The sequence below is a fragment of the Harpia harpyja genome, chromosome 11 (genome assembly GCF_026419915.1).
Source record: "Harpia harpyja isolate bHarHar1 chromosome 11, bHarHar1 primary haplotype, whole genome shotgun sequence".
Taxonomy (NCBI): domain Eukaryota; kingdom Metazoa; phylum Chordata; class Aves; order Accipitriformes; family Accipitridae; genus Harpia; species Harpia harpyja.
The window spans coordinates 21,585,248-21,605,936 of NC_068950.1; the positions used below are offsets into that span (position 1 = coordinate 21,585,248).

At 37.1% G+C, this 20,689-nt stretch overlaps 2 protein-coding genes across 11 annotated transcripts in view; one reads left to right on the forward strand and one right to left on the reverse strand.

Annotated features, from left to right (window-relative positions):
* Positions 1 to 6,329, reverse strand: part of GPSM2 (G protein signaling modulator 2) — a 30,783-nt gene extending 24,454 nt beyond the window's left edge. For 2 of the 4 annotated variants that reach the window (XM_052800674.1, XM_052800669.1), the window contains exon 1: positions 6,162 to 6,291. The gene's annotated coding sequence lies outside the window, so the exon portion shown is untranslated. Of the gene's footprint in view, positions 1 to 6,161 lie in introns of all 4 variants that reach the window. The other 2 variants (XM_052800673.1, XM_052800672.1) reach the window with 2 other exon arrangements.
* A 529-nt stretch (positions 6,330 to 6,858) lies between these two features.
* On the forward strand, positions 6,859 to 19,487 carry AKNAD1 (AKNA domain containing 1). Of its 7 annotated transcripts, XM_052800653.1 has the most exons (15): positions 6,861 to 8,474; positions 9,563 to 9,692; positions 9,795 to 9,946; positions 10,056 to 10,115; positions 10,612 to 10,736; positions 11,086 to 11,221; positions 11,889 to 12,052; positions 12,585 to 12,678; positions 13,284 to 13,387; positions 14,752 to 14,837; positions 16,349 to 16,471; positions 16,558 to 16,668; positions 17,559 to 17,640; positions 18,465 to 18,597; positions 19,237 to 19,487. In XM_052800653.1, the coding sequence occupies exons 1-15, from the start codon at positions 7,392 to 7,394 to the stop codon at positions 19,354 to 19,356; spliced, it is 2,703 nt and encodes a 900-aa protein (XP_052656613.1). In that variant the 5' UTR covers positions 6,861 to 7,391; the 3' UTR covers positions 19,357 to 19,487. The 7 variants fall into 7 exon arrangements, with proteins under 7 accessions (XP_052656620.1, XP_052656617.1, XP_052656616.1 ...); XM_052800657.1 differs by lacking the exon at positions 17,559 to 17,640 and having other exon boundaries at positions 6,860 to 8,474; positions 19,237 to 19,375; XM_052800656.1 differs by lacking the exons at positions 18,465 to 18,597; positions 19,237 to 19,487 and adding an exon at positions 18,141 to 18,452 and having other exon boundaries at positions 6,860 to 8,474.
* Positions 19,488 to 20,689: the final 1,202 nt, after the last annotated feature.

Consider the following 20,689-nt stretch of genomic DNA (forward strand, 5'->3'; position numbering starts at 1 on the left):
CATGAAGTGTCCTCTCCTTTCCCCAAACCATGGACAGAGCTCTCTCTCATATATGAAACCATCAGCTCCTTGCTGGAAAGAGAATCAAAAAATTGTAACTGACAGCATAAGGCTAGACAGGTATTTTATTACCAGAACTGATCAATGCATAGCTAACTACTTTTTATGAATCAAAAGAACTGAACTACTATAGTGAGGTATGGAAACTTGCCTCATTATCTATGGAATTATTTAATCTCCCTTCTTAGCCAGTTAATGCCCAAGACTTAATTACTTCAGTATGACCAGCAGTCTTTCTAGATAGTCAACAGAAGCACAAAGGTTATAAGAGAGTAGAAAAATACTAATAATAGGAGCTACGACACTCATAACAGCCCCCCTCAAATAATTAAAATAATTGCTAAATGAAAAATTACACAAATACTACCATTATCTGTCACGAACTCCTGAGTGATCCAACTGATTCTATGCTTTACTTCTCTCCCCAATTTGTTTCCAGCACTGTATTTACCCAAATGAAAGAAAAGGCTTTTTGTCAAAGTATTTTACTTTACACAACAATTTAATTTAGTCATCAATATGACTGCAGGAGGAGGAACCCCCTAGTGACAAAGGAGCACAAGTATGGCCAGAACAGCCCAAAGTGGTCCGAAGTAGGACTGTGAAAGAATTTTAATGAAAATATTAATAACTATATGAAACAAAGTAATGAAAATATTGCATAAAACCCCACAACTACTTTACAAGATTAAATATGGAATTATAAATCATACTAGTTTATGACATTCTATTCTCTACATTTAAAAAGGTCCTAACAATGAGATCCTTCTAAATCTTGAGACAATTTAAGACAAAAAAAAAAAAACAACAACACTAACATGTGGCAAGCACTTCTGAGACAAATTTTGTTCACCCTGAAGTGAGGATCTTACCACATCCACAGCTGAAAATGAAAGCATGAACTTGAATTCAACACTAGAGGAACACAGCTCCAGAGCAGAGTCCAACATTCATTACCTAATTGCTAATATGGTCCTGCATTATGACATACATGGTAACAGTGAATATATTTAATTTATCATCCTATTTCTAAAAATGTTGTTTGTTTGTGGTTTCCTTTATTTCTTTGGTTACCTAAACCCAATGGACCCTGCTGCATGGTGGGTTCTAAATACAGGTAAGAGAAGGTTCGTTTCTTCTGTGCCCTAATTCCTCTTGATTCTCCCTTCACTCACATCTCTCTTCGGCATAGCAGACTAGATGCCCTGGCTTACACAACATTCTGTTAAAGGCAAACAGAAGTCTAGGAGCATTTCTACATGCCCTCTAGCATTACGTGTATATACTTTCCACTTATTCTATAGGTCAGGAGGAGGAGGTTTTTAACTTTCTGTTTGTGGAGTACCTAGTTTAACAGAGCGTTTGGGGCTTTAAGTAATGCTAAAGGTCTGCAATATGGCGAGCCTTTTAAACTCTGTATATCCTTTTTGTTCATTTTCCCTTTCTGTTGTTAAAGGCTTGTGCAAACACCTCCTTTAACAAGTAAGCATTGCCTAGCATTATTTTCAATATTACCCACAATTACCAACCTTAAAACACAAGTAGTCTTAATGACACAAGTTATTTCTGCCAGATCATAAAAAAACTATTCCAAACCACTGTGATAACTGAATCCAGAAGCATCTTCCTTCTCTGAGTCAGAAAGAAGCTTGCCTGCATTCTTACAGGTTATTTTCTTTTCCTTTTATAGAAAACACCCAAGCAGCAGATAAAAACCTGCACATATACTATGCAACAAGAGAAACATGTATCACACCAAAAGCTAAATAAAATTTAAAACTTTCAGTTAAGGAACATTCAAATTTCTGGCCAGAATCTGGTATCTTTACTCACACTAAACACCCTATTTTCACCCAGCAATCAGATTGAAACGTAGATGCCTTAAAATGGAATAATTAAGAGCGGAAACAAGATGCCAAAAACTTAGGAGAATGATGCAATACTTAAGTGACAAAAACCATATATCCTCATTGCTAGTACATTCAGAGTACTGTCATAATTCCAGGCCAACTCTATTAGCTTTAGTAAATGCGAAGGTACCCTATTAGGCATAGTAAAAGTATTGTATAGGTTTCTAAATAGAACTATTTAAGGCATCTGGCAAAGTTAGCTGGGAGAGGCCAACTCAGTTTGGGAAATGGAGCATCTTATACAATGTGAAAGAACACCAGATGGCAGAAGTTCAGCACAAAATGTTGACTATTTGCACTTAAGCTGATAGAGCAAGTTGATCACAAATCTCTCCAATAAAATGTTCCACTTGGCTCAGCTCCTTCTTGGCCTATAACAGCTCTTAAAAAGAGATCCTGATAAGTGAAAGAAAGCAGACAGACAGATTGCACAAGCACCTTGCAGAAAAAGGGGAAAATTAAGGTTCCATAAATGAAAACAAATTTTTAAATGTTAAAAAATCCTTCGTAGTAAAACACAATAGCAATTTAAGTGAAGCAATATAGCTGCTATTTCAAATTTCCTATTTCACACAGTGATGCTCACTCAGAGATTAAGCAGGCATTCAACATAAAGAACTCATTACCACTCCAGCAAGTTTTTATCCTGCAAGCAGCAGATGTAGCTCTCATAGAACCTTTATTACACCACCAAAATGATCCATCATCATTTAATGCCAGCAGCATTGCTTGGTGCATCACTTGTGCCCCTCAGTTCCCAAGTCTTAAGAGCAAATATTAATTGTCTTCTCTATTATGAGTCTACAGCTGAAAAACATACAGCTATAATGTGTAAAAACTGTAAAAGTGCAGGATGAACACATACTATAGCGAGAAGAACACTTTTTTTCCTTATTGTTTGCTTCCTATAGACACACGTATAGTTTATTTATGGCACATCACTCACATAGATTTAAGGAAAAAAAAAAAGTATTTGTTGAGGTGCCAAGTCGTAAACTGCTTTGCATATTTATTCCAACATTTGGGATGCAGGTACAAATCTATTCAGAAGCTAGTCATTGCCTTTTTTTTTTTAAGTCTGTGTCATAAATACTGAACTGGGCTCCATTTTGCCCCCATTGCCCACAGATTTATCCACTCTATATACACATTATTACACAAATACAATTGTCACAATAGCATACCCTGTCCTCTAACAAACCAACGAATTGCTAGGTAAGGTACAGGCTCCAAAGCGTTGCATGCAAGGAACAAAATTCCTAACAGTATACCAGCACGATGATGGTAGAAAAAAATGTCGTAAACAAAAATAGTGAAGAAATAAAAAAGATTTAGAGAAGATTCTTGGTAGATTACATATGGTTTATTTTCCCTGTAACTCAGCTGCATGGAAGTTTTTCCTTCGTATTAGTAAAAGGCTTATAATACACAAAAGTTTTATTATATGAACAAGAACCATATTCTTCAAACACTGCCAAATTTGAGTCCCAAGAGGCAGCTTGACATTAATCATCTGTTGAATACGACATAAGTTTCGGAACATATCTTACCAGTTTTTCCACTTCTATTTTTCCTGTATTTTACATTCCTAATGTTGTGGTCTTCCACAAAATAGTGGTTTGTTTGTTTTTTTTTTTTAATTCGATCATTTGTATAGCTGACTTGCTATTAAGTCCCTAAATAAAAGAGGTTTTTTTCTTTAACTTGTATCCCTCTATTCTTTCATTCACAGGAATAGTAATAGCAATAACAGGTTAAACTTTCAGAAAGTCGTAAGATCAGTACTTACTTCCTAAATATAAACAATTTCATTAAGATGTTAACCTTAACGACTACTAAAACCAAGACCATAGTTACCAGATCTGGGCAGGAATGACTAAGTTGTGGAAAGTGAAACTGACCGCACAACTGCTACAAAAAACCTGAATGACAAGAAGAGAAAAGTAAAAATATCTTTGCTGTTAAATTTTAGAAAGTGGAAAACCAGGAGAAACTAAAAATGATCCTGTTTTAAGCAAAACTGAAGAATCCAGATAAACCGGGTAAAACAAAAGCTCCCCACACATTCAATAGTTAAAACTATGGACAGATAGCACTTATTTTTAGAAAAAAATACCCATTTCTTCATAAAACTTTTCCTTCCTAACTAATGGGGAGCCAAACTGCTCTCCAAATCATATTGCACATGGGGACCTGAGGAACGCTGGTTTAGAAAATTGGTCTACTATCATTTGTTGACAAGAAAAGGCTGAGAACTGACATTAGAAACAGTTCTAGCAAAATAAGAATAAATTCCCACCCTGATAAGATGTGAGAGGTAAGACTCATTTTCAAAATTGTGGTGTCCTCCTCTGCAACATGCCAAAAGAAGCAAGTTTTCTATCTTTTTTGCAGTGCTTTTACTCAACAATAATACTAGAAGAGACTGGCTTGCTGACTACCAAAAGATAGTCTAAGAGGAGATAGAATTGTTGTCTATAAACATGTCAGAAAAAAACAAAATAAAAGAAAAAATAACAATTTAAGCCAAGTGACAATGAAAGCACAAGAACAAAATGGTAAAATGCCTGTCAACACCTTTTCAAAAATTACTTGAATCTAATCATCAAGTTCTGAAGTAATTCTCCAGCAAGAGTAGCAAGAATGTACAATACTAAGTAGTTTTAAGTTGCCTGAAAGAGTTACAAGAGCATTTAAATAACCACATTTTAAATAAAGCAACAGACAAGACCCACATAGGTTTCTTCTAGTCCAATAAAGCTGTCTTAAGTTTCAGGTAAGTTTTGTCTCAGCGGTATACAAAAGCAACTGAAAGTATAAAGACCTTCCCGCCAAAGAGGGATGCATAATCACAGTTCAGAAGTCTAGGTAACCATTAATGGAACCAGGAAGAAGAAACACTGGTACAGGCCTACAAATTAGTTCAAACGCACAACAAAAATACATAAGCAAAGTACTTGGGACTGCATTGCAAGGATGACCTTTTTGCTGACATTTTGACCTCTAATAAAATTATTACCTAAACAAAAGGTATAAAGTTTTCAGACAAAATTCAAGGAAGGACTAGAATCTTTTAACTGATCTTTTTGAGGTACAAGACTCAGCGTGTTCTTCTATATCCTGAGATTATTGCACAGCTCTCCATGGCAACCCAGGATGCACGCACCCTGCAGCCCGCTGGCAAGAATCTAACAGGAACAGCACATTAGGCTGAAAAAGCTTCTAAAGCAGAAAAAAGGCTACAGCTTCAAGGCGGAGTACAATTTGTGTCTTAGCAATCAGGTCAATAAAGGGAAAAAGAAAAGTTCCTGATTAACTATGCTCCTCTGTTCAAAAACTGAATAAGCAAAAGAAGGGGAGGAACTAGACTACCAAAGGCTACAGTCTAGCAGATAAATAAGGCCAGGTATAATACGAGTTTACATATGCCACAACATAACGTCTAACTCAAATTCTTTAAGAGGTTAGAGCTTGTTCCCTATATACTTCACTCTTCACAGTATGTTTGCAGGTCCTTTGGTTCCTGTTATAGTACGAGCGTGTTTCATTCCGCCCCCTTAAAATTTTACTTACTAATTATTATCCTTACCTACCTCATTAAGCACAGCACAACTGATTAAAGATATGTGATGTAATGCGTTTTTGCTGCTAACTCACCTGAGAGAAACAAGGGTGATCTCTCAAGGATACACCATCAATAAAGGCTGGTTGGATAGGTACGTCTTGCGTTTGTTTCTAAAGAAGTGAGGCCAACGACCGCCAGGAAAAATACCATTTAAAGCCCAAATACCGGACTTGAGATACCAACAGCAGCTTTCCAAAGCTGACTACGCGGGAAGTTTATTCGCCGACACACCAGGCCGCCGCAGAAGCGGCTCTGCGATAAAGGCCGCTGCAGCCTTGTGAAGCCGGGACCGGAGGAGCTGGCGCTGCCGCCGGAGCCGCCCGACCGCGGCGCGGGAGCAGGTGCTGACGGGCGGCGGCGGCGGCGGGACCCGGCGGCCCCACCTGTGCCAAGCGGCCCCGGCCGGCACGGCGGCTGCCCGCCGCAAAGCCCCCCCCCTTCCTGGCATCCAGCGCTCACCGCCGCGCCCACGACTCGACCCCCGCCCCAGCCACCGCCGGCTTCGCAGCGGGCGGCGAGCGACCGGGCCTCCCGGCGCCCCTTTCCGCCCGGGGCCGCCGCCTCACCTGGGTGCCGGCGCGGCGGCGGGCTGAGGGGCCAGCGCGCGCCCGACGCCGGAGCAGCTCCCAGAGCGATCACCTCGGCGGGGAGCGGCGCCCGCCCACGCGCAGCCGCTCTTCGAACCCACCAATCCCCGCGCGCCCGCCCCGCCGGGGCCGCCCTCCCCCGCCGCCGGCCGCAGCGGCCTCCCCGGGCTCCGCCCCGCCGCCGGAAGGCCGCATCATTCATACGGACCAATGGGGAGGGAGGGAGGGGCGGGCGCAGGTGGGGGCGGGGCACTTCCCCGAGGGGCGGGGCGGGGGAAGGCGGAGCAGCGCAGCCGCCGCAGCACCTGCGCCCCGGCCGCAAGGGAGCCGGCCGGCCGTCGCGGCGCCCGCCCTGGGCTTAGCGGCGTGTAAGCGGACACCGCCGCACACCTGGCGGGCCCCGTGAGACCGCGCAGGCGGCCGCGTGGAACGGCGCTCGCTCCTGTGCCGACAGGAGCGTAACTCCAGCCGGTCCCACCGCCGCCCCGAGTGCGGTGGCAGGGGGGTTTAAGGGAAGGGGCAGCGGCTGGGGCCCTGCAGCACGGCTTCACTGCCCCACAGAAGGGAACAGCACAGCCCCGCCGCGAGGCTGTCCCTGACAGGAAACGGGGGGCTCCCCGTTCGCTTCTTCCTGCGAAGAACCCCCGACGGGACCGCACGTTACCCAAGCTGCCGTGAACCACTAAGAGACGGAGCTGATGAAAGGGTGAGGAGGAAGCGGGAAAACATGCGGCGTTTTTTTCTGTGGTGCAGAGACTGAAGAAACACTTCATGGTGGGGACGTGAAGTGTGAGAAAGCGTGAGATTAGTTTAAAACAAACAAAAAAAGTAAAGTTGAATTCTAGTACCACTGTTAGCCGCGTGCTCGTTTTTTTGTTTATAATACTACAGAGGGATTAACAAGCAAGGACAGCCACCTGGCACTAAGCTCCACTCTCCTTTTCCCAATGCCTTTGACTTTGGTGTCTTTCTATTTCCTCCAGTAGCTAATCCAGACTTAACGCTAGTGTAAATACGAGAACATCCATGTCAGAGGAATGGTTCCAAAAAAACCTACAGTAGGTGCAAGACATAAGTAGATCTTATTCTCAAATGTATTTAAGTACAAAATAATTATTACTCATACATTACAGATTTTGATCCATGCAATAATAAAGTTCTATCTAAAATTGGAGGAGGAATGGCATTCATATTCTACATAAACTGGATATGGAGACTATGAAGAAGTGCAAACCATCAGACTGGGTGAAAACCCAAATGAATGGTTCATTTTCAGGTGAATTGGGCTGTATCACAGATGCAACTGATGAGGAACAAGATGACTTACCTTATGATGGAGATGTAGGAATAACCTGTAAATACAATAATAATTCAGATAATTTGAATGACTGTACTTGCACAGAAGATATTTCTGGTATTTTTAACTTAGCTTGTTCTGAAGATAACAAAAACATAAAAGCAACAGTGAATTATGAAACTCATCCACAGCCTGAAGAATTCTCCAGTCACCACAGAGATGCCACAGGAACAAGGGGAATTTCAGTTGAAATGCCTGGAAGTGAAGCTTCCTTTAAGAAGGAATTACTGGTTGGTAGTTATAGTAAAACAGGTATCAAAGACCATCTAGCTAACTCAAAAGTATCCAGTGTCCTTTTGCATCATTTTTCTAAGGGAGAGTTAATAAGCGCATGCCAGTTAATTGAATGCGAGACGATACCAGAGACATCCTTTACAGAAAGTATCGATGACACTGTGAACAAACCTGAGCCTTCAGAACACATCAAAGGCCCTTTAGCACATGAACAACAGGCAACTAACTTTCGAGAATATCACTTCGAAAAGTACAAGGAAGTAAACACTGGTAATAAAAATCAAAATTTGCTAAATGAAAATAAATGTGTTTCAAAACCTATTTCTTCCACTGGTAAGTGTGGGTGCAGCCAAGAAAATTCACAATTGATTAATGAGAATGAAGATACACATGTCTTTCAAAACACGAAGACAGACAGCACCCTGTTTAAGAAAACCGTTTCACCTCATGAGCTCAAGTATGGCCAAGGTCAAGCTCACTATTGCCTTCCCAACTTCTCCAAAGTTGCTTCAGAAGTTAAAGTACCACAAAGCAGTGACAATATGAACTCAGTTCCTACCACTGAAAGAGCAAAATCATTCCCTATTTTGCTAAGTAAATCAGTAATTGCGAACAACATTCTAGAAAATAAGAACTATTTCAATGCTGAAGTAGAGAATCAAAAAGAAATGGGCATTCCAGAACTGCTGCAACAGCTAGAGGTAATTAAGATGCTTTAAGAAATTCTTAATACTTGGTAAAGGGTAGTTTACCATAAGATATTCTGCATTCAGTAAAATCTAACATGACTAGTTCATGCAGGCAGTCTGCAGGTATCAGTGAATATATTGCTTTTGTCAACAATTGCTTTCACAAATAAAATTCTGTGGGACTGAATTTATATGGAACATTCATTACCAAATATTTAATGATACTCTGGAGTATTATTTGTTATTATAAAGCATCCTATCAAATCATTAGGAAAATTCACTATAAATTGTTATTTCTAGTATTATATGTAAATGTTCAAATTCACTAAAAGTACTTTAAATTGAAAGTTTTTCTTAAAAATATATTTTTATACTGTGCCTGTGTTTATGTTAAAGACATCTTTGCCTTTTTATAACATCTTACACTCTTCAACTATTTATATTGGTATTTATTGACAAGTCAATTCTTTTTAAAGGATTTGTTTGACAACAATATGTTTCTTACTGTAGTAAATTTCTTTTAAAGTTTGTTAGCAATTAGATAGTCACTTCTCAATTTCATGCCCTGCCACGGAGTTCACTTACAAGAGCTATACAGATGCTTAAGTCCATTCCTAGATTTATATCTTAGTAAATCATTCAAGATATAACAAGTTTTAATAGCTTTCCCTATTATTTCCTGGCTGCAAACAAGATGCTGACACAGCATGCTGACACCCAGAATCATATTGACCATCTGAGACTGAATTAAAAAAAAAAAAAAAAAGTATTTTGATTTACTATAGTATTCATTCTCCTTTATCTCTAGGACTCTAAATATTCCCAAAATCTATTTTGTCACCTTCATATTGTACTTCCCATTTATACAAATCCTCTTTAGATTTTCACAACATAGAGTTGAAGTATTTAAGTATTTATACAATGAGACACTATACATACATCAAACTATAAACACAGAAAATTATATAGTCTTGTTATAATAAACATTTCATTAATATTAGTAACTTGTCCTATGTATTTTGAGTTATTTCTAATTTTTTTGTTTATGTTCAAAAGTGTTCTATACAGTGTTTCTATAACAAAAGTTCTCATTTTAACAGATACTTCCTCAGTCAGATTTTCCAAATGCCAGCATTGCCATTTACTCAGGAGACACTGGGACATCCTCTGAAGTCTTTACCGTACACGCTCCTATCTCTATACAATCTACACATGGTTTGTCAAAAGCAAGTAAATAAAATTACAGTAACTATGCAAACAACTATTTTATGTAATTTGATAGTGCTTTTGGGCAGAAATTCCAATTAATTAATCTGATCTTGTATTATGTAGGATTACAATGTGGAACAGCAGCATCAGCATTACCAGCAACTGGTACAGTAGAAGCACACTGTCTAAATCCTTCTAATTTACTGCCAGAACTAACACTAGGAGAAAAGATGTCTCAAATACTAAAGGATCAGACAGATCAACTGATAAAGAAAGTAAAGAGCTCTGTTTCAATATATACTTTGCACTGATGCTCAAATGCTATATTCATTTGGCATATTCATTTTAAAATCCCAAGTAAAAGTCTAATATTTTGTCTTGAAGGTGGAAGACTTCTCTAAGCACATGACCCAAGAGACACTCCTTTTACAAGACAACTACCTGGTAAATTAATTTATGTATTTTCAGTTACCTGAAATGCACTTTAAATGGCTGTAGAGTCCGAATTTTCTGGAAAGATACTCTATGTTTTCCTCAAACAGACATTTAAAAATACTCTTTTTGTCCATCTCGGACTGAAATTACGAGTTTAAGAGGCAAAAATGAAGGTGTTCAGTAGGTGGCCAAATTCTGAAATCTGTTTTAAGGATTACAACTCAAAACTATTAGTGAAAGGCCTTAAGTTGCCATATAAGTTATCAATTTTGACGTGCAGGGTGTCAGTTCAGAAGTCATGGTTTAATGTTTTACTTGTACGTGATAAAGCAGCACAGTACTAGGTGGACATACAAGATGCAGTCCTGTTCCAATTCAGAGCAGTATGAAAATTCTTGCCAACATCACTGCAAATAGCATCTGGCTTACATAGCTTAAGTAGCTATCACTATGGCTTGCGAAATCATAATGACATTTGCTATTGAATTATTTCTTATTGATGAAGGCATTACATCAATTGAAAAGATACCTTGGTGCCTTGGAAAGGAATTACTTAACAGCTAGAGAAGAGCACCGTAATTTACAGCTGCAGAATTACAAGGACAGCGTTGGAGAGTTTGATCCTGAAAGGTTAGAAGATAAGTGCTAAGTAGTACATCAGTATATTTTCCATATTTGAGTGTCTTACAACTATTACTTCATTTATGTGTTAGAATTTTTCTGAAGTGAAAACATTATCTTCATGTTATATGTGGTAAGCTGGAAGCTATTTGGCCGAAATTTGGGCTTTACACATCCTAGTTATAATTAGAATATCCAATTGATTAATTCAAGTACTTAAAAGGTACTCAGTGAATTCCATTAATTTTTTTTCCCCCCTATGGGAAGTATACTGCAACACCCAATATGGTTATGATAGTAAGAAATACAGTATCATTTTATACAGGTTTCACTAACTGTGTTTTGCAATTGGGTTTAGAAAGGTGGAAGGGGAAATATTTAGACTTGGCATGCTGCTTGAAGACATCCAAGAACAAACTGATGACAGCAAATGCAACTTGTCGTCTTTGCTTACTTCCTGTGTATCTGCCTGTTCATCATACTCTCTTTGTGAGGTCAGTGAGTTTTATTATTTAAAGGCTACAATTATTCTGTTTTACTGATGCAAGTCTCAAGAACATCAATGTGGTTGTACTATTGTATGTTGTCCTCTAGCAAGAGTACGATGTTTTTAGATAGCACGTTACTTCAAAGAAAATGTTTTAATGAAATATTAACTTCATAATATTTCATTAATTATAACAGAAACCCAAATATAAAAACACAGCTACACTGAATATTCTTAATCCCAGCTTCAAAAAAATTAATTCAGAGTAAGAAAATATGAGCAGCTACTTCAACTTTTACAAAGCTCTCTTCATTTTGGGGAATTAATCACTACCCTTTAGTTGGAAGAAATATTACTTCTTTTCTCCAAATTCTTAAACTGCAGAATTACTAGAAGACCAAACATTATTGTGCTATACAAAATTGTTTACTGTTAAGTATGGTAATATTTTGTCCTGAATCATAAGTGCACAAAAAAAAAAATAATCTTATGGCCTTGTACAAATCTACAGGTAAGTATCACCAAATGCTTTCATAGTCAATATTTTAAAAAACATTTTTCTCTGAATCCCAAGTTAGAGACAGTCAGAAAATGCTGGCTGGTAGAAGTCACATACTTGCAATGCAGTGACCACATACTACATGTATTATCTATGCTATGGTTACTTTGTACAGAGCTCAGCAGTTTCAAGCATTGCTGAACCTCCAGAAAGAAGAGGTATTGAAACTGCCTTTCTTCACAAGAACAATGAGGGAGAAAAAAGTCAGACAACTGATGCAATCCCACAGACAAATCAATTTTCTTTAGAAGGTGACAAGTGCAATCTTTGTCTTCACATGTAAGTGAAAACTTTGAAACAGCTATTGAAGTTTTTACTAAAATTTACCTAAAATTATTTGCTGAATATAGAAAACTGGGATGTCTGGAATCTCTGAAAGAAAAGGGAATATTTCCAGAATAAAACTTTAACGGAATTCTGTAACTACATATCCAAGAATTCCTTCCAGCCTGGCATTCCTACCTTTCTGGGCCTTACAGACCTCAAAGTATTTCCTGAAGCCAAAACACTACTATCAGTTTCACTAAGAGTTAAATCATACCTCTGTATAAAATTCATTGCAACCACACAAATTCAGGATGTGAATGACTAGTCAAAGTACAGTGCCTGTATAAAATTATTTGCCAAAATGTGTAGTATTTTTAATTAAAGAAGAAAAGGGAGGGATGCAGATATTTACATAATTAGCCACCAAAACTTTGTAAAACAATTCCAGATACCGTCTGTGCCCTCCTGGGGAGTGTTCATAGGTGTTAATCATCTCAACGAGATTAGAAAAATAAAATAAATGGTTTCCCCTTAACGTATTAAGGTTACAAAAGAGAGCTGAATCAACTTTCAGAAGAGAAGGAGAACCCCTGGGAAAAGGAGATCTGCTAGCAAACAAGCATTCTTCCAACATAATGGTATGACATCTGTTTCCATACTCAATTTTTTTTTTTTTTTAAACTTAGATTCTTTTTCATCTTTGAGATCACACAACATTTTTCTCTTCAGTTTTTGCACAGCATGATGGCTCAGCTTTTGAGATACTAACAGCATATCATAACATTGCTGAATTGGTTTCCAAAGGAAAAATTTAAGGACTCTCATTTTTGAAATCTGTGATAAAGTTTGCTTCTCTCAGACAAGACTTAAATGTGTTTACTAGCCTGCCTTAATTATTTGTTCAGAGAGCAAAAACCTACAAGCAGTTGCTTGCCTACAAAAATATTTCATTTTAAGGCACTGAAATTAATATATACTAATCCTTCTCAAAGCAACATGAAAACCTGTCTTGAATTCCAACTTCACAGATGAAAAAGTTCTCATATTTTGTCCAGTCTGCTTTACAGTTAGAATTGTAACTAGATAAATCAAATTGTAGAGTTGATGGCAACTAAAAGCAATATAAAAGTGATATGCAAATGATGCCACTGTTTACACTATGCTGTTTGATATGCAATAGTTACAGATACATAGTAATATAAACAATCATATATAAATTTGTTTTGCCTTCTGGGTACAACAGAGATTCCTTTCACCCGAGGAAAAATATGCTGCTGAAGGTCTTGCATCCCATAGTCAGGGTACATTAAGTCAAAAATTTAATGCTCATGAAGAAACTATGAAAGGGTAAGCGTATTACATTTTGGCTAGTCATAGATGCGGTTTTCTACAGCTAAGCGAACAGATAAATGCATGTACAGTGATACGTCTCTATACTGGACTCTGCATGAAACACTGAATAATGTCTTTAATACATATAAATGCGAGGATGATCTGTTTTCAAGTTTATCACCTGTAAATCATATAAGGTATGTGATATACCAGATGACTGGAGAAATGGCAAAACTCCCATCAATTTTATTAAAGAGAGGATTATATTCATATTACAAAGTAGCCCATCTCAGTGGACCGATATAAGGTTTATGGTACTTAAATGGCATAGAGTTATTTTAATATTATATTAAGAGAAGAGGCTTTGTCTTTGTTCTCTGTTTAGCAATGCATGTCAGCATCCCAAACTGGGATGACTGCAAAGCGTTCAGCAATGAAAAATATTTAAAACTGTCATTGTCATGAACTAATCTGGTAGGCCTGGAAGAAGAGCATATTGATACATCTGCATATATTTCAAGGGCAAGGGTCAATCTGTCAAGTTTCATTTACAGAAATGTCAGCAAGATAAAATAATTCTACATGGGTGATTTTGGAGTTTGACATTTTGGCAAATTAAATCCCTATCCAAAGCTAGATCTTATAATACGTGCAGTGTAGAACACAGTAATGTTCATCTAAATATGCTCTCAGATTATTTTACAGAGTAGGTGTTAATATTTATCTAGTAAAACTCACCTAGCTTCCTTTTTTTTTTAATCTGTCATTTAAAGGAAGTTAGCTCAATCTTCTGATCATTATTTTCATGAATGGGTAGAAAATTTTCCAAATAAATTTGATGATACTGTATGCCCCAAGTTGAAAATACATGTCAAATAACACAAACAAGGAAGTTGGTCCTTGTTCCATCAGAAGGTACATCTCAAATATTCCTCTAATTATCTAAAGGTAGTAAAATTAAAGCCTTAATAGCTCAAAATTACTAAGCTACTAAGAAACCATATCATCCTTACCATTGATGGTATTTTGATGCAACATATGTGAACACATATATAAATACACAGGATTTCATACTACTTTGCTATTCAAAGTTGTGATTATCAAGACCTCTTAAGCATTTTTATCAGCTCTGGTAAGTCTGAGGTCTTTTGTCAGAATGTGTCCTTTAACTAAAGGGGTCATTATTTTGCAATTGGTTAATTTTTCAATTTAAGCTTCTATTTACCACCTTTTCAGATAATTGATACAGAGTTCTTCCTATGAGTAAATCTGATTTCTCCTCAACTAAGAGGTGGTCAAACATTAATGTAATATGCTCATAAGGCTTGTCATAAAGGTATTAAGGTACATTTAAAATATCATTCTGTTTTCATACTCAGAAATACAAACATGCAGGAAAGGAAAACTGGAACATGTTCACTCTTCATTCAAAGAAAACCAACTGATATATCAGATACCAACCCGAGTAAGTAGTGATTACATACAAAAGTCAGAACTGTGCTTATACCTACTACTGAATCCTTTTAAGAAACACATTCCTATCACGTCTCAGCAGCATGAAAATTATTTTGTAGTTTTAACAGATGTTACTGCTTAGCACAGCACAAGACACTAAGAATAAAGAGGAGACTAAAGAGGACACCAAATCAAGTTCACTGTGGAAGTCTCAGTGACAGACCAAGAGGCAACAGTCAAGCTGCAACAGAATTTCCAGTTAGATATGAGCAAAAGAGTTTTAACTCAGGGTCAAGTCAAACATTGAAACCGTTTGCCCTAGAGAGGCTGTGGCATCTCCATCCTCAGAGACAGTCAAAACTCAACTGGACAGGGACCTAAGCAACTTCATCTAAGTTGGTCCTGCTTTGAAAGGGGATTGGGCCAGATGATCTCCAGAAGTCCTATCCAACCTGAATTACTCTATAATTCTAATTCACCTTTTTAGATAAGTTTCCAAATATTACTAATATTTTCAAGAGTCTAACAGTGGTGTGCATGCAATGCTTTGATTTTGCTTTTTCTCCTTACGTGCATTTATTTCATGTCCTAGAAAGATATTCCAAACTTGGTGACCGAAACATTTCGTATCAGTACTTCCACTTTTAGGTTTTTGATTCAACTTTCTGCATGAAAACAAAGGAAAAAAGTTTTCCTAAATCTTTGATCCATTCAGAGTTGACACAGACTGGAAATATTCCCCTTCCCAGCTCCTAATAATATAATTTCACCAAATCCAAGCTAGAGCCCACACAGGCTACTGTGAGCTAGTTAAGTCAGCTGTCAAGTCACCCAAGACTCCAGCTCTTGGAGGTTCACTAAGCATCTGTCAGCATTTGTTTCTCTTAGGGCATCCCAATTTTATCTTTGCACTGCAGAATACTCTGAAGTTGTTAGTACCCAACAACCAAAAAAGAATAGCATGAGCTGTCCTAGATTCAGTTTTAAGTCTGAATATATGTAGGTTATTCTTACTTTTGGTCTTCCTTTTGTTCTTGGCTTCTCTGTGATAGCCCTTCACTTTAATATAATATATCTGGGCCATTACTGTTGATACTGGTTTGTGCAATAACTAAAGCAGTGCCGTACTAGATCCTTCCAAATTCTCCTGACACATTCCTCTGTGACTGCATTGTTTTCATAAGACTTCAACTTGAAGGAATTTTAACCTTCAAAACAAGAACCTAAAGACAGGGAGATGGAGAGCTTAATTTTTTTTAAAAACAGTTCTGGAACTGGAAACAACCACCACCAAAAAAAAAAAAAAAATCTACATTTGAGGTTTACAGTCAGAGCTGAAAGCCAATCTTTGAAGTTCAATCCCCACTAGTAAACTGGAGGAAAAAGTACTTCAAATTGCAGTAGTGTTAATAGTAGTGAAGGGCTCAGAAATTATGGTGCTGAAAGCCAAATAATTGCCCAGGCACACAGGCCAGAATTTCTAATATTTCAGACCTTTTTAATGTATTTTTGGGATTTTAGGCAGCGATTCAGAAGACATCTCAGCTTGTGATTCTTATAATGATTCACAAAGCAAGGAACTTGTGAACTGTGAGACTGAAAGTTACAAAACATTCAATACAAGACTATGTGGAGAAAGAAAAGGTATAATTATTGCAAAAATATTAAAATCTACACAAAAATATTGTTTATAGCGTTTGTTTTTCTAAACAACATGTCTTTGTTTTCAGGACTTAGATGCAGATGCCCTAGAGGAAGCAGAGATCAATTTAAACTCGAGAATTACAAAGAGTCTGTTCAGTCTTGTGCCCTATATAGAAATAAAAGTTCTGGTTCATCCTGTGAGTATGATGTGTTACTGGAATAATTACCAATCACAGGGTAGATTTTAGGGGGCAGAAAGCCACACTGCACATATCAGGCCAAATTTAATTTAGTATAAGCAATCAGTAGCACTGTAGCTAAACAGTGGATGTGTATAGATCTCGTAAAGCAAGATCAGCAAATCCAACTTTTACACACCTGGCCAATTTTAATACCTTTTAACCTTCTCTGGTTCTTCATGAGAGGGGCCTCTTTCATATTTCATTTATGACAAGACTATCTCATTTTGCAGTGCCACATGGAAGAATATTAAAATTGGGCATTACTGTGCCAACTTTTTTAGTGCTAGCTGTTACCCAATGTAAACAAATAATAAAGAAAATTGCAGCTCTACACTCAAATTGAGACATGCAATGAAGTCAAGGAAGGCCTAATATAAAAAAAATAATAATAAAATGTTGAACATCTAGCTTTTAAAAATCACTTCTCAGACTCTTCTCTCTATACTATAAGAAATTGCATGCAGAAAAAAATTTAACAGTGGGAAAAAAGTATAAATTAGCTACTTCTCCATATAAATACTGTAAAACAATAAATTGAACTAGTATTAATTTAATTATTAGGATTATGAGAATCTGTTTATTCTACACTTTCCCCCTGCAGTCTTTCACTGTATGAAATGGAATATAAATCTGCAATACCATTTGCTACAGAACCAAATTCAACAGCAAACTCAAAAAGGTTAATCTGTCCTCATTTACAGAAAATCTTAAACATACTCAAGTTTTATTCAGCAGTGATAGTTACCTGATTTTTTTTATTTATGCTAAATAGAGAAAAATGTTAAATACATAGAAAATTACTTTTTTTTTTGCTTTTGTTTTAATCATGGCCTCAACAACTCCAGCTTATCCACAGAAGACAATCTCCACTCAAAAGGCTCAAAAAAATAAACAACCATGTGAACTTGTAAAGAGACTTTCTGCAAGGTAGGCTGTAGCAGTAACTGTATGTAGTACAACAAAAAATGCCATTGCATTGCCAAAAACAACCTCACCAGTATTGTAAGCAGGAGAAATGTTTTATCTTTTGCAGTGCATGCTGTATATTAGAATTTTACTCACTAGTGAAATTAAAATATTTACCGTAAAAGCAAGTATAAATAATTCTTAGAGTAGTTCTTCAATCTTTCTAATTTAATGAAGAGTAAACACCTGACTTCTTTAGCCAACACATTTAGTAGTAAAAAAAAAATTTCACTTTATTAAGAAGATGTTCCTACTCACAGATTCAAAAGCAGGTCTGTATTATTTAAGATGCAATTGTTTGCTATCAACTATTTGTAAGTAACAGTCCTACTTTTAACTGTTGTTAACATTAAATTACACTGGCAGTCTGAGAAGTAAAATGGATTCTTAACTGTAGCACAGACTAGACTGGAACTCAAGACAAGTTTTGTTAACATATTTTTTGACACATTACTCAATAGCAGTAATTGCCTGGAAGTACAGCAGCTGCACTTGAGAATCAATGGCATAGACCACTCCGTAAGAGATGGCTACAGCACCAAGGATGTGATGCTATTATGAGAGATTTCCTGACTGCATCCTGGAATATTTATTTTCTGTCTTACTGCAGTACAGATGTAACACAAGTTATGCTGGACTGTGTTTTACAATTAAATGAAAAGTTCTACTCACTGTAAAATGAACTTGCAACTGAGTATGCTATCAAGATGTATGTATTTAATTCATAGTTTAGAAATTCTTTTGCTTACTAAAATTGTGGTTTTTTCTATATATCTTATCTTCAGGCAAAACTTTGAGGCTGCCAAAACCTGCTATTCAAGCACATATGGTAAAATTATCCTTTCACATCAATACTTACCCAGCAAGAAGTCTGCAATCACCATCAGAAACAGAAATGCCAATGATTCCAATGCAAATGTAAGACTTGAGAGTGAAAATTAAAAGCCACACAACTATCTCAGGAAGAGCATCCCCACGTCATGGCACTACTGAACATCCCATTCTTAGCAAGTTTATTACTACAATCTAAGCATGTCTAGTCCATTGAAGGATACAACAGAAGGGAGCTAAAAACCCCACTATTTTAGCTTATATATTAGTGTATTACTTCATACAAGTACGTTACAGATTTTTTTATGCACCTTAGTCCCTGTATAAATGGTTAAAGGGACAGAAAAAGAGCACTGGATCTTACCTCTGGAATTGTTTCATATACTAAAATAAAGAATGTCACCCTAGCCATACAAACCACTATCAAAACTAAAAGAAAAACCTTCTCAATACCACAAACATGCACCACACTGGGTCTTCTACTTTAGAAAGGTGTAAATATCCCTCAGTTCAGAGGATTACACAATCAAAGATAGAAATAATTAACAGATACTTCCAACTTGAATCCTGGAGCAGTCTTATCACATGACTCAATTTTTACTTCTCAACATGTATTCAGAGTTAAAATGCTACATAGAACCTTATTTAAACACCACTTTCTATTCTATACCTATGCAAACATTTGCTTTCAGTATTAACAAGGCTATATTTTATTATTCCCAACAGATTTTAAGTTCTGCTCTGGATCATGCCATACAGACAGCAAACAGTTTGAAGAAAGCTACAGAACGAATGGTACAAGCGGTTTCAGAAGATCTAGCTAAAGTTAAAAAAAACCAGCTTTAATTACCCAGTTTCAAATGCTATATTGTTTTGCTGGTTGATACTGAAGTGCCAGTATCTTTGCAAATATAAAATGATAAACACAAAGATCAGAGAGTCAGCTAGCTGACTTGGCCAGCTGTTCTATAACTATCAGTACTAAACCAAACTAGAGCATATTGGTATTCCACATGTTTACACTCAGTCTCAGAAATGGAAAACAAATTACTAATTCTACTGAAAGTCTTTAGTATGTTGGCTAACCCCTGTTACTGTGTACAGCTACCTTCTCTAAGCATTCACTTAAGACAGCTTAATGAAAATTGGCTTAAACAAGCAAAGTTAACTTTTTGAATTCTGATTTCCCCCCACCTCCAAATAGGAGAATAAATCTAGGTCGTTACCACATATTTTCTTCCCACACCTTAACAGCAGCTGCTTAAGCACACCAAAGGGAAAACAGCCTCTGCAACCAAGACATCTATAAGCATCATGCTAACATACCAAGTCATAGGTGACACTTGTAATTATTTTGTTTTTAGAGTGTCCTACATTGAGAGTTGTTTGTTTTTAAGATACTTCCTTGCATGTCTCAGTAACTGAGTAATACCATTTGTTGTCTGTGTGCTCCTAACAATTAAATTGTCTGTTTCTTCAATGTAGTTCCTTACCTTGTCAGATGTATCTGGCTTTGAGATTTTAGCCGATATGTGGGTTGGAAAGTTTTAAAATACTGTAGAAATACAGAGGGCCAAGAAAAGTCATATATTATTTTCCTTCTGAAATCCATTTAACCTCAGCAATTGAAAGCAAGCAGTTAACAGCCTTGTATTATCAGGGATGCTATTCAGTGAAGCAATTCCAAAGTATATAGGGATTGATGGAAATAAAGTTAGAAGTGACAGTGCATTGCTTAAAAAGGACAGTCATTTTCAGGGAAACCTGAGTGGTTTCATCAGTTAATGGATACAGAGATAACCCAGACTCTGTTCATGCAAGCAGTGATAGCTAACCTTGCTGCTGTGTACCACTGATTTACTAGCCTGAGTAAATGGCTTTTTTTCAGGGCTTCTTCCACACTTCACAGCTAACAAATACCATTAACCTTTCTTTTCTCCTTTAGGCTCTTACTGTATATCCTTATAACTCTATTTGTCTCTGCTTATTATCCACATTTTTGCTTTATTTAGCTTAAGACAACAGTACAGGATAGTGAAAGGCTCACTCCCCTGTGCTAGATTAATGTTTGGAATGTCCCTGTTACTACTTTGCTAATGAACTTAATAGTTGAAGTAATTGCTGTAAGGCTTCCTAGATCCAATAAGAAAAGATTAACCTCTTCCAGAAATCTTTCCAC

Coding starts and splice junctions, on each gene's coding strand:
- AKNAD1 (XM_052800653.1), top strand. CDS start 7,392: ATGGAGACTATGAAGAAGTGCAAACCATCAGACTGGGTGAAAACCCAA. Junction 8,475..9,562: donor AACTGCTGCAACAGCTAGAG/GTAATTAAGATG, acceptor TCATTTTAACAG/ATACTTCCTCAGTCAGATTT. Junction 17,641..18,464: donor GTAAAGAGACTTTCTGCAAG/GTAGGCTGTAGC, acceptor TCTTATCTTCAG/GCAAAACTTTGAGGCTGCCA.